The following is an 18,247-nucleotide window of genomic DNA, read 5'->3' as shown; positions in this document are numbered from 1 at the left end:
CTGTGCCAGAGTCCTTCCAGCCTCACTGGACACCCAAAGCTTTAAAGGCACTGGAGTGCAGTTCTTCAGTGCTGAGGGGGAGAAGAAGTCTGAGTGGAGGGAGGATACACCCAAGTGGAGGTGAGCAAGGCTATAAAGAAGCACCTAAAAATGTTGCTTTATGTTTTTCTATAAGGGCAATCAAGCACTGCAAAAAGCCTGTCTTTTTTTTTCCCAGGGTGAATGAATTAGAAGCATTCTGTAAAAATGGCTTATATTTGAGACTGAAGTGCAGGCTTGGGTATTGCAGAAAGCCTCACTGGGTATGCAGGCACTAACAGTTCACACACAGGGGAGGCATATCTGATTATCTTGTGTCACAGACTTCATGTAGCAACAAGAACACTTGATTGGGAGATCAGTTTCATGGCTGGAGTGTTTTCAGCTCCAGCAGCTGTACAGTGATTATGCCTTTTGCTATTTTTGTTTTTCTTGGAGTTTTAGCTCTTGAGTAGACTCAGGAGTAGAATTAATGATTGCTTTGGAACTGGGGAGTTCCCTAGTGGGTGTTGGGGTGACCCAGCTGCCAGTGCTGTGTGGTGCCAGCATCACCTCTGAGAAGGATGGTATCCATTTCTAACGACAGTTCTGGGATGCTGATGGATCTTGTGAGCACAGTGGCTTTTTGCTAAGATCATTCCCAAGAGGATGTAAACTCCTAGGGGCTCAGGTTTGGCAGCTGGTTTGGGTCAGGGTTTCTTTGCTCCTACTAGGGGAAAACAGCAGGTTTATAGGGAGTATGATGGAGCAGTTAATGCTCAAAGAGGACATTGCTCAGGGCAGGTTACACATAGATGTGGTAGCTGCAGAACACAGGTTATGGCAGGGCAGTCCATGGGGGTGTTGTAATTCCAGTATGTATCCTTAAGATGCCAGGTGTTTCCAGTGCAAAGCAGGGGTGGACATAATGCTGGAAGTGTGAGTTGAATGTGTGAAGGTGCTGGGCAATATCTGCATTGAAAAAGGACAGTCTGCAGTTCTCGTAGTCCAGCAGGATGCCAATCCTTCTGGGGGGAACAGTGATTCTGATGTCAGGTGTCATCCCGCTGTGCAGGAATTCATACTTGTGCCTGCAGGTGAGAAAAACAAGCACAAGAGCTGAAGGCACCCTGGCAGCTCTCAAAGGGAAGCACTTTGTGCACACAGGTGCCCAGGTTGCTCATGGGAGCCAAAGGCAGTGATGTTAATGTACCAGTGTTCAGGGGAGAGCCAGCAGTGCAGCTGAGGCAAGAGGGGAGCTGGCATTTCTGCAGGCAGGTAGGACATACTTCCATAGGCAGGACAGAGATCAAAACCAGTTGGGTATAGCTGGATTTAGCCAGATACATAGTTTCTAGATTACATGGATCGATTACATCCTGTCTTCCCACTGGTGTTGGTAATGTTTACAGCTAAATTCTGCAACTCTGATTTTCTTCAGATATATTGCTGCAACTGCTTGTTTCAGTGTGACATCTCATTTCAGTGAGACAGTGTACCACAAGAGAGACCCTTCAGCTTGATTCACTAGCGCCCTCTCAGAGTCAAGGGAACTTTGAAGATGCAAATCTGCAAAAACACAAGTTCTGAAGCAAGGAAGTTGGGCAAAGTAACTCACTCCAAATGCTTCTAAACACCCTAAAAAGGCAGGAGGAATTGCTTAAGTGTTGCAGTATCCTTCCAACAGCAGTGGAATGTCAGAGGCCCTGGTGCCTGGTCTGAGCTGATACAAAATCTCTGGCTTCTCTGCTGCCCTGCCTGCAGGTGTAAGAGGTGTTCATGTCAGAGACCTGCAGCCTCCACAGCCCTTACCTTGAGGGTGTGATGATGTGCCTCATGCACCAGGAGGAGTTGTTTGCCCCTAGGTAACCATGTCTCGGAGTGTTCTCAAAAGCCACACCGGCTCTGTACTCTGTATCTTCTTCAACTTCCACCTCCCAGTAATGCTTTCCTGGAAACGGGATCAGGCTGCCCAGGATCGCAATACATCTGTGGAGACAGACAGGAATATGTGTTTTGGCAGGGCCTGTCTATAATGCTCTCTACAGTGTTAAGGTGTGTTCAGGTATGTATATTCCTGGACATTACATAGCAATAAACAAAAGCCACTTCTGCTGTCTCCTTAGCAGTGCAGTGTGCAGTTTTGACTCCAATGAAATCCCCACAGAGGAGCTGACACCCAGCCTGAAGGTTTCTTTGTGACACTTCCTCTGGTTTTACTTGTGGGTAGCTTTGTGTAAGTAAATGCCTTGGGCACTTCAGGAAGATGGAGAACAGCATCCCATAGTGCCTGGCTTTTCTGGGAAGGTTAATGCTTGTTAAAAAAGAGAGTGCTCTGGTGAACCCCAGCATAGCAGGGAAAAAGGGTTCTGCATTTTCTTTCCAAAGGGCTCAGGGTTTTGAACGTCACTCACCAATAAGAACTGAGCCCTGTAACAGCATGAAGTTCCTGGGGCAGCTGGGGAGGAGGGAACCTGTCTGCACTGTGTTTGGAGAGATCAGGAAGAATTGAACACGGTAGGAGAACTTGTAATGTGCCATGAAACGTATGACAGGAACCATGCAGAAAATAACTCTTTTGAAAGTTGTTTAGCAGAGATGGACAAAGACAACTACAGAGAGACCCTTCAGCTTGATTTACTGGCACAGTCTTGGAGTCAAAGGAACTGGGTGCTTTGAAGATATGCGTCCACAAAAATACAGGTTCTAAAGCAAGAAAATTGGGCAAAATAACCCACTCCAAATGCTTCTGAAACACTCTTAGGAGAGCAAGATGAGTCCTGTAAGCATAGACCTCAGCTTTTTCTCAGGAAAAGGACACAGTGCATTAGCTGTCATTGTCAAGGGGGACAGCAGGCTTCAAACACACACAACTTTTATGTTTCTACAGTACTGTGTAAAGTTGTAAGTTACAAAGGAGAAGGATGTTGCTGGCAGACACCAAGCTCTTCTAGGCAATGCTGAGAGAGAGCTGCACTCATCGTTTGGAGGGCCTGTTGTGTGAGGATGGGCACACACAGCACAATAGCTGTACTCTGCCTCTGCAGCTGCACTTGCTTACAGGACGTGTACAGTTCATTGCAAAGGCATGTAAATGTCTTGGGGACAACTTAAAGGCTGCTGCTGAAATAAGAATTCAGAGGGGCTGTGTTGCTACAGCTTGAGAAGGAAAAGGAATGATGGAAAATGGATGGGTAAACATCTGTGGATAAAACATGACCATAATAATGAGAGCTGCAAAGCCACCAAGACAAACCTGAGCTGTTCTGAGGAAGCAGCTAGGAAATACATCAGCCACTTAGGAGACCACTCAAACCTCAGAAAGAAGAGCTGAAAGAAGAGTTTGCCATATAATTTCCTTGGGAGCTTTTTTTGTTTGTTTGTTTTATTGGTTTTGGGTTTTGTTTTTGTTTGGGTTGTTTGTTTGTTTGTTTTGTTTGGTTGGAGTTGTTTTTTTCAGTATCTTGATTTGAAGGAGATTTGTGCAAGTTCATAGTGGTACCAAACCTCAGCCTTTGAGTGAGTTCAGTGCCAAGTCTGGCTGTTTACATGAAACATAAAAGCATCCCATAGCAGTGGGATGAAAGCCCATTTAAGATTACATTAAATGGCTTTAATGAAAAGGATCACCAGTCTCCCAACTCTTTTCTACTGAGCCCTCTAGTAGCACTGCATTTCCATGGAGGGAGTAAACTGTAGACTTGTATTATCCTGCATCTGCAGATGCCTGTCCTGGTTATATGGTGTTTCTGTGGTTTTGTCTGGAAATATGCATTTTGGCAAGCTTAGTCTCTCACTTTAATGGCAAATGGCCTATTTCTTTTTTGAAAGTAATAGCTGTTGGTCCAAATAGTATCAGTTATATCTTTCAGCAAGAGGTAAGTTTTTAAATCCCTCTCCTTTCCTTAGCATTTATGGCACCTAAATACCTGTTCAAATTTAGCTCAGTGTGCCAGACATGTAAGTAGGCTTGTACATAATTGTGGCTGCTGCATCTGTAATCCTATTTAAGAACTTGCAGTAATTTTCAAGTTCCAGAGAGCAGCTGGAGAGAGAGATTTCAACTCAAAAAATTAATCAGAGCTGCTAAAAGCCCCATTAGACATTTCCTGGCATCTGTTAAAAGAACCAAAGAAACTGAAATGCCCTTGAATACCTTGTAAAGCTGTTATCATAGACAGGCAGATCACACTCTGGGTTTTCCAGTTCATCACATGAAATGGTAAATCCATCATCTAAGATTGCCAGTAAAGGATGGGCTGTGTCCTCATTAAGGTAGAAGCAGGTGCCTGCAAGAGAAAATGCCTGAGGATAACTCCAGTAAGTCCTTATAACATTAGAATTGCAGCAAGGGTGTGATGAAATATTTTTGGATCCACAAAAAGATTCATCAATGCTCTAGAAATAATCTGTGGGTGACATTGAGAGGACAAGATCATATTTTTAAAGTTTTTCTAACAAATGGCTGTTTTACAGCTTAACACTGTTTAGTTTCAGCCTTGTAAAAAGCAGGAGACTTAGCCTGGTTTTGAACCCTAGCAGGGCTCAAAGCTGCAGGCATTGTGCAGCAAGTAGCTATTCAGAGATGGGGGATCCTCCCTGCAATGGACTGTCTGGTTTCAGGTAATCTATTTTTAATTACTGAAATGAGAAAGGGGGCTTAAAGGCCCCATGGCCCCACTCATCCACTTAAATGCTGGGCACAGTTTGAAGAGAAAGGATCGCTCATGCTTCAGCACCTCTCTTGTCAGACCAGCCCTCAGAGAAGTAAGGATAAGGATTTTATCCAGCCCAGGATAAAAATGCTTCTGCCTTTCTTCCTGTGGACACTTCACACAGCAGATCTGACACTCTGGGGCCTGAGGAGCAGCCACCATTGGCACAGCTGCTGTTTGCAGTTGGTGCTTGTTTATCCACCCCAGAAAGGATCAAAGGCCATTGACAGTGTTGAGGTGGGTTCTTGCAGCCCACAGATCAATTTGCAGCAGCTGTTTGCATAACGTAGACTCCGAGAAGATAAATCTCCCCATGGTAATCCCAAATGAAATCATTATAATCAAACTGCAAGTTACTTCATTGCAAATACAATACAAACAATGACAGGGCAATTACAGGCATGTGCTGCTGAAAACAAACACATGCTGTGCAAACAGAATGGGCAATTTCAAATATTGAGTTTGATTTAAGCAGTTGGAATACACACAAATGATGGTAACACAATGACAATCTTCCTCTCCAGGGATTTAAGGATGAGCATTTCTTTTCTGTGGTGGTGTCACTGCTGTGTGGCAGACAGGTTTTTTAATGAAACATAACATTGTGTGGTCATCTTGCTGAATAAATACAATTTTCAAATGTCTTACAGAAGGTAAGGGCAGAAGAGACACAGGTAAGGTGTGAACACATCCGTGAGTGGCGTGGGAGATTTGAGATGAGCAGTGAAGGTGCAGTGTCATTGCAGCAGTGATGAAGGTGAGCACTCATGTCTGCTAAATGGCTCTAGAAAGTGCTGCCTCAGCCATAATTTCCAGCAGCAGCTTCATTATGTGGTAATCTCTGAAGTAAAATCACACTACAGCTTTCCTCATTGGTGTGTCAGTACTTTGCAAGCTGGCAATACGTGGGCGTTGAGTTGACGCTGTCTTTTAAAATACTTAGAAATTAGTAACTTTCAAGTATCAAATGTACCAGACAGCAATAATATAAATTACAGAGCTAAAGCAATGCACTTATTGTCACAAGAAGTTACTTTTTCTATTCCTAAAAGGTTGCTAGGTGTGTAATTAGATATAAGAGATTAGAACCTGGTCCAGAGGCCACTGAAACCAGCAGGAATCTTTCTGTTAAGACATTAGATGCTACAACAGGCTGCTGGAGTTGTTCCAAGCTTACAGTACCTGTGGTGTGTATCAGGACAGGTTCGCTTCTTTCACTGGAGCCACCCAGGTTTTGGGCTCTGACACAGACGTGATACTTTTCTGTTGGCTCAAGGTGAATTAGGACTTCACAGTTAGGGATCCCAACAATAGATCTACAGAAAACAAATCCATGGAAAATGATTGGGTGGAAAACAAAGGTAGGCCTTTGAAATTATTTTTCTGAGCAACAAAGAAGAAATTACACCTCAACTTGACTTGTAACCAATCAAAAACATTTTACCTTGTACAGCTATCAGCAGAGCAAGAGAGAGTCTGTGACAGACTGCAGATTTTTACATTTGCTTCTGCCCTTTCCCCATACCCATAATTCTCATACAGTAATTTTTGATTAACATTTTACAACTAATTTTACTAAGAGGATTGGTTGTAAATGTAAATTCAGCAGAAGGTCATGGGTCCTTTCTTAGTCCTATCTGATGCAACACAATTGAAATGGTTTCATCTCTACAGGTCATGGGCTCCATAGAAGAATAACTCACTCAGTAATAATATCATCATTTTCTTCATTTATCAGCTTGGACAATTCAACTGTGTAGGAATCAACAGGGTTAATGTCTCTGGATTCCCAGCACACCAGTGCTGCATTTTCACAGCTTCGGATCTTTTTATTCTTTATGGTAGGTGGTGAAGGAGCTAAAAAGGAGGCAAAAGAACAATTCTAAGTTGTTGCTTGAGGATGTTTCCAAACAACATGCTTTGAAGATAAAAAAATAGAAAAATGTTGTTTACTAATACTATATAGTTAAAGAAACCTTCTTCCCCAGTGGATAATAAACAGCAGGTAGAGTGATTGACTGTACTATTTAAAGATTTCATTTAGACTATAAAGGTCCCAAGAGAATTAAACAGAGAAGGAACATAAAGACTGATTACACAACTGTTTTCTATCATTAGTTTTATCTTTCTCATAAAGGTGCATCTCTGCTCTGAGATGTCAAAGACATCTGGAACAAGCCCTCAAATGTCTCACATTGACTTGTTCAATCTGATGTCAGGATTTCACACAATGTCCTAGACTAAAGTGCAGTTAAAAAATAGAAAATAATAGGTGAATCCACAAAATACCTATAGGCCAATAAAAGGAGAGCTGGGATTCATGGGGCAGAACCAGGAAACTTGAACTTTATTTACAGCTGGTATACATGCTTGTACTTAAATAAGTTATTTTGTCTCTCTGCTTCTGTTTCTTCCACTCTAAAACAGGGACATTTGGCATGATAGGCTCTCCAAATAAAAGTAGGGAATTCGCATGCAGTCAGTAGGCTTGCATCAGAAGAAAGGAAGTGCCCAGAAAGCATTACTGGCATAAAATTCAGAGATGATTTTGAATTTCACTATGAAGGTAACAAAGTCATATGAATAAAATATTTTTTACCTGTTACATAAACTGCTCTTTCACTTGGTGGACTGGTGCCGGAGGCATTTAAAGCACTGACCCAAAATTCATACTGTGTGTTTGGCAACAGATCAGTAATGGTGCAGTATGTTTCTTTGACTTTTAGTGTGTGCTCTGAAATGACAACAAAAGCATTTACAGTGCCTTTACACAGTTGCCCACTCTTCCCCAAAGCTGCATCACACAGTGGAGTTGGGGTGGATTGTTTTGGGTGCTGAGTTCAAGAGAGCTCCTTGTGCTCCACACCCTTTGATCAGGCAGTTTCACCATGCCTTCCTCTAAAGCAGCATAAATCAGATGGGACAAGAGCTGAAGCTATTTTACTGCTCATTTCTCATTCTTCATCTTATAAGATTTGGATAGTTTCTGCTTTTCTTGCTCAACTGGCCACTGGTACTCTACTGGCTTCCACTTTTGAAGGTTCTGCAAGAATAGTATTAGCAAAGGCAGTTTTGTCACAAGGCTGGGACATTTTGGTTCTGTGGTTCTTTGTGTGCTTGTGCATCTTAGGGAGTTACAGCCTATTATTAGCACTAAGATAAGCTGTAAAATCATCTGGGGGTCTCAGTGAGAGTGCTGATGATATGATGATTTGCTCTTCAAAAATACTGTGCCTTGCCATGGATGCAGCACGTGTCCTAACGCAGTGCCCACCCTCCAGAAATCCTGGTGACTTCATCCACTGTCCCCTTCCCATTCCTGCTATCCCTGCTGCTGCCATGTCCTGTCTTTGCTCCTGTGATGGGTCCTGCTGCAGCTGGCAGCACGGCAGACCTGGCAGGGGAAGAGGGACAAAGCAGGTGGTGGTGACAGATATGACTGTTTTGGTGGCACAGAGTGCACAAGACACGCAGAGGCGCTTTGGCATCAGCTGGGTTTGCCAATGGAGGGCTGAGGTGTCCCCTGTCCCCTGCCTCCTCACCTTGCCCATCACTGTGCCTCTCGGTGCTCACTGGTTTGTAGCACAGCTGGTAGCACTCCACAGTGTCATCCGAGAAGAGGCTCCAGCAAACTCTCAGTGAAGTGCCAGTTGCTGCATTGGGAGCCTGGGGATTGATCACAGGGGCACAAGGAGCTGCAGAGAGAAAAACAGGTCAGTTTTTGAATGTATAATCATGCTTTGTTGTACCTCTCCTCTCGCAAAGGTGTTTGCACAAAGCCTTCCACTGAATAGGGTCATACTCCTCCATTCCTCCCACACGGAGAAAAGTCAGGAGCTGACTCTGAACAATTGCAGATAGTAATGAGGTCACTGGTGTATGAGGACTAGTCTTGCTTCAAATCAAAATCAAAACAACAAAATTAACAAGCCTCAGCCAACCCCTCCTCTGTAAACTCAGCCTCCCCTGCTCTGAGGGCTGTTCCAGTGAGCCCAACATCTGCCATGCCAGCACTGCTGCCAGCCACCCCAGGGGCCTGGGAAAAGCTGTGCAACAGGGGAGCATCAGCACAAACAAACAAGTACCAAATGCTGTTTTATATTACGAAAACACAGTACTGGGTGTAAAAAAACAATAATGTTCTTTCTCACCATTTGTGATGCACCAGAAAAATTTAAAATTTTAGGTCTTTTTATAGTTATTCAAAATTTGTTTATGTTATGCTGTTTCCTGTGAATTATGGGGGAAAAAAGCTTGCTAAATAGAAGAGGAATAAATCACTGAAATCTGTTTACCAAGAGGAGCTGTGTAAGTTATTTAAAGCAGTCTGGGCTTCCTCTCTGTTTTGTTCAAGCAACTACAAGGTAAGAGAAGTTATCACCAACTAAGCATGCCTGACTCCTCAACAGAAGGGGGTAATCTTCAGGAGTCTTCTAGGAAATCATCCAGCAAAAGCAAGGAAGTCCCAATTTAGCCATAATTCTGGTAATTTTATATTGAAAACAAATGGAAAAAAAATCCAAAAATATCTTCCACTGTCTCTGTATATATAGGCAAATAATAAAGGAGCTAGAAGGAAAACTAGGGAAAATTTAATTCTGTTTTGCAGATCTTCTTTAAAAGAAGTAATGTTTAATACATATCCTTACTTAAATGTAAATGGGTGTGAAATAATGATCAGTTAGGAAGAGTACCTGGAATAGCATTAATGGAGTTCATTAGTTGTTCAACTTCAGAGACATCTATGACCCGCTCTTCAAAGTCTGGCAGTGTTGAAAGCTCTAAATTCACTTCTTTCTTTAAGAATTCTTCCAGCCTGTAATTGTGGGAGAAAAAAATACTGTCTAATTGGAAGTGCCATAGTGTTGGAGATACCTGTCTATGATGCCTATTTCTAAGAGAAAAAGAACAGCAGACTCCAAATTAACATCTATTTCCTTAAACCACCATTTTCATAGCTGTACAAGCTCAGCCTCCTCGTGCCCATAGCTTGGAGATAGGTGGCCATCAGTGCTCCAGGATGCCAAAGAGAGCTGGGTGCTGCTGGGCTGAGGGCCACCCTGGTGTGCCCCGCTCCTGCAGGGAGCTGGCAGCGCACACCGAGCAGGGGAGCCAGGGGTGCCCAGCACCTCGTGTGGGGAGAGCCCTATTAGCTCCATAACTTCCATTAATTTGAATTTATATTATTACTAATTCATGGCCTCGTGGCTCTAGGTGTTGTAAAGTTGGAAAAAGGGGGTATCTTTTCTCTGTGTTTTTATGAACAATAAGAGTCAATTAAGAGGGTGTTTTTTGCATATGATTTAGTGTGCCCTAAGACTTCTTCCAATTGCTCCAAGATTTTTCAGTATCTGTTTTGAGCTCCCACAGCTTGACTTTCTACCCCCCTATATTAATGCATAAATAAGCCCGTTACAGTATATTTAGGGAGCTCAGTTTTAGTCTCATTTGGATCCAGAGTGTTTCAAGAGCTTTAGTAATCCTATTTCTCAGTGAAATTAGTTCCTCATGACTAAGCTGAAAACACTGATTTATTCAGGCTCTAACTCTCCTTTAAGGTTTCTTGAAATTGCATCCAAACAAGTGTTGAGTGTTCATTTTCTCAGAGCAACTTTTTCTGATGCACTTTAAAACAAAAATAGTAAATATTTCAATAGGTGTAGTGACTTAGACAACATTTGTGTGCCTGAACAAAGTCCAGAACATGCAAGCACCTCCAATAACCTGTCCAATTAGCAGGAAGAAATGTGACAAAAAATCCCAGACTGTGATACTACCTGTCAACCATGGTTACTGCTGCCTGTTGGAAAAAAAAAGAAAGTGTTAGAGGTAGAAAAGTCCAGAGTCAGACTACATCATGCTGCTGACCTGTCTTACACAAACTGCTCCAAATGCAGCCCTTGGAGTGAAAGTGATTTGCTCTCAACCAACTCTGAGAACAAAGGCAGTCCTTTCTATTCAAATGGCCAGATCTTGGCTGAATTTACAGTAAGATAATGAACAATATCAGGTAGTCATCAGTGTCTGCCCATCCAGACTTCCAACCAATTCCTCCCTTGGCTGCCCAAAGTGCCAACACATCCCTCACAAACAAAAACCGAAATCAGCTGGGCAAAGGAACTCAGTGAAATTTTCTGTGCTGGAGGGAGCCTGAGCAGTGCATATAACTGGGAGACAGCTGTACAGTCCCAGGAGAAACCTAAGCAGCTGGGAACTCATGACCAACATTCACTTCTTGGTGAATAATGGTTCTTACGGGCGATGTAAAACTGTTTACAAGCTAAGGAGAAAGTAAGTTTATTCCAGAGATGCAGAGAAATGGGAAAAGTCAGCTCATGTGAAGAACTCAGCAGGCTGCAGTCACAGTAAAATGACCCACTGGAGTAGACTGGAACTGTTATGAGATTTGTTTGTTGTCCAGTTCAGAAGTTACTGTCACTGTGCTACAGAAATGCTCCCACCTTAGTCACAGGACAGCTGAGGTGAGAGCAATCACTCATCATCAATGAAAATTCTGATTTTTTTCCAATTATTTTTCTACCTGCCAAAGAAAAATACCTGCTTGACACCACCTCAAGAGTGGGATTTCATCCATCACTTTGCAGGAGCTCTTGATATGTTTCATCTGAACTTTCCTCCAAAATGAGCAAGAAAAGAAAACATCTTCCTAAGTGATTACATCAGCCTGCCTGCTGTGAGCCCAGAATAGAGCAAGAGAGCTGAGCCTGCACAAGGCAAGGAACACTAAGTGCTTCCAGAGTTTCCCCAGATAAGCATTTCTGCAAGATATCTTCTCTCTGAACCCCAGTGTGACTCACAAATCAATGAACATCCAAATTAAAAACTTCTGCTTCTGCATTTTGCCCCCATTGTGTTGACCTGCTAAGTCAACACCACCATGTCAAGCACCTGGAGCAGTGACAGCACCATGGACTGAGCATCCCAAATTCTCCCTAGCAGTAAGGCTGCTTGGGACTTCTCAAATGGGGACTAGTTGCAAGCAGCAAAAAGCACTTTGACAATTAAAGCTCTTTACCTTCATGAATTCAGCTTTGTCATTTTCCAGGAAAAGCTCCTGGGTTTCATCTGTCAGCTCCTTGCAGGTGTCAAGATGTTTCCCACAACTGACCAGCTGCTCATACAGAGCTTCCAGCTTCTGCCTCTTCTCTTCTCCCAGTGCTTCCAGCTGCTCTTCATACTTCTGAGCAAGCACTTGCACTGCATCGTTGTAATGCACCTCAAAGTTCTGCTCCTGCCTCCCAAAATTTTCCTGCAAGGTATTTGAGGGTTTGTACCTTGGCATTAAGCCTGATCCACACGTCATGCAGAGGAAAATCTTACTCTGGTCTGCCTAAACTTCTCCTTACCATAGAGGTAATATGTCATGATTTAATTCACAAAACTAGAACAGAGTACCAGTACACAGAAATTGTAATTTTGACTTATATCCATTTTTAGGGGTTTACTCTGATCATTCACCCCCACTGAAGCACAAAACTGTTGAATTTTGTTCCAGACATAAGAGCAACAGCAATTACAGCAGGAGCAATTATGTAAGGCAACCTAAACCCAGAGAGCACAACCAGGATATATCCTAGCCATAATCTCACAAGTATTTCCACCAACACAGTCAAGCACATCTTTCCATGAGAGAAACCATGGCAACTCAGTGGGATCCATGGATTTGTGCAGAGGGAGCTGGGCAGCTAATGCTGGTATCCTGACTCACAGCTGGAGAAAGCATTAGGAAAGAAGATTTAAGGAGCAGGCAAGTCTTTACTGCCAGCAGCTGCCCACTGTTCAGGCACTGATGTCCTCCTGTGCCACATGCAGCAAAGACTGCCTTGAGTTATTGCTTCAGTTTGAACTTGCTGCCAGCTGACCTCCTTCCCCTGGGGCCAAACTGACGGCAGCAGAGTGGGAGCACAACTCTTGAAGTCATCAGCTTGAAGCAGTTGGTCCAAGGATTTGCCTGGATCTGACACTTCTGTGAATGAAGCTGAGGGAACACAAGGGTTGCACTCTGGATGGATTAGTTAGATCACAGCTCTTTGGCCATTTAAAACTAAGATAACCTGAGTGGGGGTCACTTTATTTCTGAAAGCAATTTTCTGTGCAAATTATGAATATGGTTTTACTAGGCTTTAGGATGAGTTTTCCTGAGTACTTCAGTCTAGACAAACCCCAACTCTGTGCTCTGTTACTGTAAGTACTCACCTCATTAACAATGGAACACTATGAATGCCAGTATGACTGTCAAAACTGTTTAACCCCACTACCATAAAATTAGCCCAAGAGAAAATGAGTTACCTCCACAGTGATGAAGATCTCCTCCAAGTGGCTGGCAACATTTTCCATCTGAGCAATCTGTTCTTCCAACTTGCACATGTTTTTATGGATCTCCTCCTACAAAACACCTAGTGTGATTCTCTCTGTGTCTGAAGACTGTTTAGAGGCACCACAGTACACCTGTGCTACTCTCACCTTTTCACTTTCCACGGCACCGGGGAGCTGAGCAACCTCATGATCCTTGTGTTCACCAAATAGTTTGTCGAAAGCTCGGATTGGTATCTTGCAGGTAGAACAAAAAACATCTGCTTTTTCCTCTTCTTCTTCCTCCTCCTCCTCTTCCTCCTCCTCCTCCTCACTGACAGCCTGACTGTTCCACTCATCTGACATGCCGCCACTGCTTAGCCCCCCTCTGGACCACATGTTGCTCTCAGCCTCATCATCTGCTCTGGCTTTGCTTTGATTTTCACCTTGAGAAGCCTCCTCAGGAAGTCCTTGTTGCTTTGTGCTTTGACTTGGATCTTTCAGTGAAGAGCTGCTTTTTGAGGTGTTATATATGGAGCCTTGTGATCCTGCGTTTTCTGTGCGAGCAGGTGGCCATCTGCTCTCCACCTTCTCCAGATGTCCTCCAAGAAACTCAAGCTCTTTTTCTCTATCTTCATCAAGTCCATACATCTTAGCCAACTCTGCAACCTCCTTTTCCAAGTCATAGCCAGCTTCTTGTGGGTGCTGAACTTTTTTACTACTCAGTGCAGATTCCCTTCTCATATCTCCCAGAGATCTGTCTCCTCGACCAGAGAGCTCTTCAGGAAAGATATCAAACCTGTCCTTTGATCCATAAAGATCCATGTGGTAAAATATCAAACCTTCAGTCTCAGTGTCACTAGACTCTGGGACTGGTGGGGAAGCTGAATGATGGCGTGACTGGCTGCTGCTCTCATAGTCTCTCGTGCTGCCAGATCTGGATGACATTGGTATCCTCAGGGAGGCTTTTGAGATGATGGGTCTCACACTTGTAAAGGTAAGGAAGATCTTTAGCTACATATTAGATATCAGGATTGAGTTTTTCTTGTTTAAAAGTAGATAGATAGAATCAATTTGGCTGAGGACTGCTCAGGTCCTGAAGGTAGGTATGGGAAAGACCAAAACCAGTAGCTTTGCTCCCTAAGTGAAGCTTCTGAAGGGAAGCCACAGGAAACTTTTCTTCTCACCTCAGTGCAAAGCACAGCAGAGAGCTGTCTCTGGTGTGCATCCTCTTCTCTGGGTACCTCACCTGTGACCCTGATACCTGATTTCCAAACTATGGAGTAGTCCTGTCCTCAGATCGACACTGTGAGTGTCCTTCAGGCACAGTTAGTGCTGTTCTGTGCTATTGGAAATGGCCTGGTTTGACTCCTGCTCGCCCTTCAGCTGCTGTTTTCTGAACTGTCAGGCATAATGAGAATGTCCTCTGTTGTGACCACTGGTGCCACAGAGCACTCTGGTAAATGCCCTGAAGAGTCCTGTTCTGTATTTTTCAAGTTGCTGTTCTTAATACTGAAACCTGAGTCTAGGTCTTGGGCCCTTTCTAAAAAATACCACAGAGAAAACATGCTGCCCTTTGGGGCTTCTCATGTGCTGTGGAAAATATGCATTTTAACATATAAAGCATCCAGTAACTAGGGAGCAAGGCAGGCCATTGACCTCTGGACTGAGAGTTGCCTGCTCTAACTCAAACCTTGCACATTTTGTCTAATCTGTGCAAGGAGGGAGGTGTGAAAAGAGCATGTGCAGATGACATGCCAAGCTGTATGATAAAGCAGATGCACGTGGGACAACATTAAAAATGCAAAAGCAACTTTAATGCTGATTCCCCGAGCCCACTCTTTCCAACCAGCCTGTATTAACAGCAGTGAAATAATGCCAGTAGAGAGTCAGAGCTCCCTCTGAACTGAAACGTCTCCGCAGCCCTCCACTGCTCACCAGCATGAATGGAAACATAGCTACAAAACTACTCAGATCAATTTTATCAGCAGTTTAGTACCACAAGCAAAATACTCTATGGAAAGATTTCAGCTGAATATCAATTAACCTGTAGTTACATCTAGTCCTAGGTAAGTGAAGTATATGAAAGCTTTGAAATCACTTTCATACAGCAAAAAAAAAAGACAAAAGATTGGTCAGACATGAATGTTATCAGAGCTTCTGATAAGCTTTCATGTGAGTTTGCTTTCAAATTACTATTTATGGTCTTTTTAGTTTTGAGTAATTGCTATTACCTCAAATTTATTTCATATTTCATAAAATCTATTTCATATATTTTACTAATTTTCCTGTAAAATGCTTAGCTAACAAAGTCAACACAATTAGTGACTTAGTAGAAAGCAATTTCCCAAACCAGTGAAAAATACTAAGATATTTTGCACTCTCTGGTTTTATATCCCTGGCTGAATCCAGCCCTACAGATCTGTAAGAAACCTCGCACAGAAGTTCATAATTTGTCTTCTGGCACTGCAGACATGGGTGTGGATTCTATAGCTAGCAATATCCTACTACAGACAAAACCACTGAAATTAGGCAGAAATACTATTTACGCCAAAGGCAATAAAATAAATCATGCAAATTCTAACATTTTAAACAGAGAAAAGATCTTAACACATACCAGGAAATGTTGTCTGGCTCCCGCAAAGACTTTTTTCCCCATAATTAAAACAATAAGACTCGCTTTAGAAGCTACTACTAATTAGAAAAGTGAATTAACATTTATTTTTCCTACCAAAATGAAATGAAATAAATTAAAATGAGCATAATTAAGCTTGTCTGCAATCCTGCTGCCTAAATAAGATTTTCAGATGATTGCTCAGTGTTTGCTTGCTTTGCAGGCACAGATAAAATTACATGAAGCACATTTAGATCCGTGACCGTCAGTTATCGTAAATACATAACAAAGAATGTTACTACCTAAAAACTTGCCTTCTATCTTAAGACGTCATAAATTCTTCTGATAGCTCAGATGGCATCAAAGTTAACTTCTATTCCCCCTAGTAAAAATTAATTCACAGGAAAGCAATTCCTTGCCACTTTCCTATAACTGCAGTTGGAAGACTTATTGCAGTAACCTTACCCTGCCTCTTTGCTCAGATAGGGGCATGCCAGCAATGAGCAATGGCACAAATATAGATGTGCCCCGGCTGTCCTTCAGCAGTGTGCTACTTGAGTGTCACCAGGATGAGTGTCATACACCGACAACAGGCTCTGGAGGTTCATTCCTGGACCTGAAGTACTTAGAACAGCTACAGAGAGCCCTCACTAAAGCCAGAGTACCCTCTTGCTTTTGGAGGTGGTATTAATAAACACTGCAGAGTGCATTTATTGCCTCTGGGTGTGATTTCCAAGGCTGGGCTGTTAGGCAGAGTATCGTGTGTGGGATACAAAAAGCGTGCAAACCACTCACATGGCTGGACACGTGTTTGCAGAGTTGCACAACTTCATGGAAGTACCTGTTCTGTTCTTCGCAGACACTTACTGGGAAAGTCCTCTGTCTCAAATTAGCAGGAGCTTTTCTATGGGGCTGAGTTGGAATCATGATCACATATTAGAAAAAAAGAGAAAACTTAGAATTTAGGAAAAAAACCACCTCATACTGTTGCATAAGCTTCTTATACATATGCATACATCCTCCCCCTGTGTGTGCATGCCAGACCTCTGGAAAGCTAATTATAGTGAAGAAAGCAGACAATGGTCCCCTCTAGGGAGGTTTTCACGGGAACACATAACTCTTCAGTATGTGCTCAGTAGGGGTCCACCTGATAGAAAACAGGCTGTGTATCACCACTGGTTATTGTGACTGCTGTTGCACTTGAGCTTTGGGAATCTGCTCAAACCCACAGCTGCCCAGCACGCACAGGCTGCTGTGAACACGCTACCGAGGCAGCCCTGCTGGCAGTAGATTTTTGAGCACGTTTGAGAATGTTGTATTATATATGGCTTGAGCTCAGGGGACACCACAAGGGACAATGTCTATTAGATCTTGACACAGCTCTGCTTTTTCCTCCTTTTCCAATTATCTTGGTATCATTTCCTCACTTTTCTAGCAGTGCAATTGTTTGCTGTTTGGTGAGGAATCACAAGTTAATTGTCCATGTAGGCACGATCTCATTACCGCTAACAGTGCTTCTATCATCTGTGAGATTAGAGCAGAAGTGTTTTCACATAAGTGATGCAGCCCTTGCTGAAACGTTAACATTTATGCTGTCTGACAGATTTGATTAATTTTTCAAATGATTAATTTTCAAAGTTTTGCTTTGTGTTAAGTTACACTATCTTGTAGGCCTTAATTTCTTGAAAAATTAGCAATGTCAGCTTTGCTGCCAAAGACTGGAATATAAGATTTGGTGGATAGTGAATTCCATTCTGCCTTGGACGCAGGGCCTGAATAATAGAGCAGTGACACTGCTCTTGTTCAATCACCCTCTTTGTGACCCTCAGTGCCGGTGAGGCAGCGTTTGGATGGCATTTGTACAAAGCACGGTGACTTTGGGGCTGAGCTGGGTGTCAGGACAGGCACCCTTTGGCTGTTTGTGGGCGCAGGGCCTCGGGGCTCGCCTGCTGACTCAAGGCAGCGTGAGGAAGGAGTGTGTGGTCTGCCTGGCTCTGGAGAAAGCAGCAACTCGTGGGCTTTTGCAAGGACCACAGGAATGATGGCCAGGAGGAAAACCGCCCCTGAGGCAGCGGCTGAAACGCGGGGCTGTGTGTTGTGCTCCCCGCTCACCACTCCTCACAGGAATAGCGACTTATTCCACAAAGCTTGTCCCTTCCAGTACCTGAGGGAAACACACAGGAAGGATAGGGCAAGATTATTTGCAAGAGGATATACTGGCAAGACAAGGGGGAATGGGTTCAAACTGAGAGTAGTTTTGAGTTACATATTGGGAAGAAATTCTTTACCGTGAGGGTGGTGAGGCCCTGGCACTGGCTGCCCAGGGAATGTGTGGATGCCCTATCCCTGAAGGTGCTCGAGGATGGACGGAGCTCTGAGCAACCCGGCCTGGTGGAAGGAGTCCGTGCCCATGGCAGAGGGGTGGGAACGCGATGCTCCTCTGGGTCCAGTCCCGTCCCGTGACCCTGTAACAAACGCCCTTTCCCGGGGCCGCCCCGCTCGCTGCTTTTACCATCTCATTTGTTTATTTTCCACGCCCGCCGAGAGGGGCGCCCTGGCCCCGCCTCGGCCCCGCCCCTCTGACCCC

General features: G+C 43.6%; 1 protein-coding gene across 1 annotated transcript; it reads right to left on the bottom strand.

Annotated features, from left to right (window-relative positions):
- On the bottom strand, positions 1–18,194 carry FSD2 (fibronectin type III and SPRY domain containing 2). The gene is made up of 13 exons (XM_063413088.1): positions 17,949–18,194; positions 13,218–14,034; positions 13,044–13,139; positions 11,770–12,003; positions 10,511–10,533; positions 9,428–9,549; positions 8,276–8,428; positions 7,333–7,467; positions 6,437–6,590; positions 5,916–6,049; positions 4,175–4,307; positions 1,831–2,007; positions 1–1,109 (listed from the first exon to the last, which is right to left on the bottom strand). Exons 1-13 carry the CDS (start codon positions 18,173–18,175, stop codon positions 857–859), a joined length of 2,658 nt encoding a protein of 885 aa, XP_063269158.1. The 5' UTR covers positions 18,176–18,194; the 3' UTR covers positions 1–856.
- Positions 18,195–18,247: the final 53 nt, after the last annotated feature.

The sequence above is a fragment of the Prinia subflava genome, chromosome 15 (assembly GCF_021018805.1).
Source record: "Prinia subflava isolate CZ2003 ecotype Zambia chromosome 15, Cam_Psub_1.2, whole genome shotgun sequence".
NCBI lineage: Eukaryota > Metazoa > Chordata > Aves > Passeriformes > Cisticolidae > Prinia > Prinia subflava.
This window is presented reverse-complemented; position numbering and strand designations above follow the sequence as displayed.

Bases quoted from the DNA above. Each gene is read 5' to 3' on its own strand.
- FSD2 (XM_063413088.1), bottom strand. From the start codon at position 18,175: ATGGTAAAAGCAGCGAGCGGGGCGGCCCCGGGAAAGGGCGTTTGTTAC. The intron at 10,534-11,769 runs GTAAAGAGCTTT...TTTTTCCAACAG, and splicing joins ACAAAGCTGAATTCATGAAG to GCAGCAGTAACCATGGTTGA. The intron at 9,550-10,510 runs GTAGTATCACAG...CCACAATTACAG, and splicing joins GCAGTAACCATGGTTGACAG to GCTGGAAGAATTCTTAAAGA.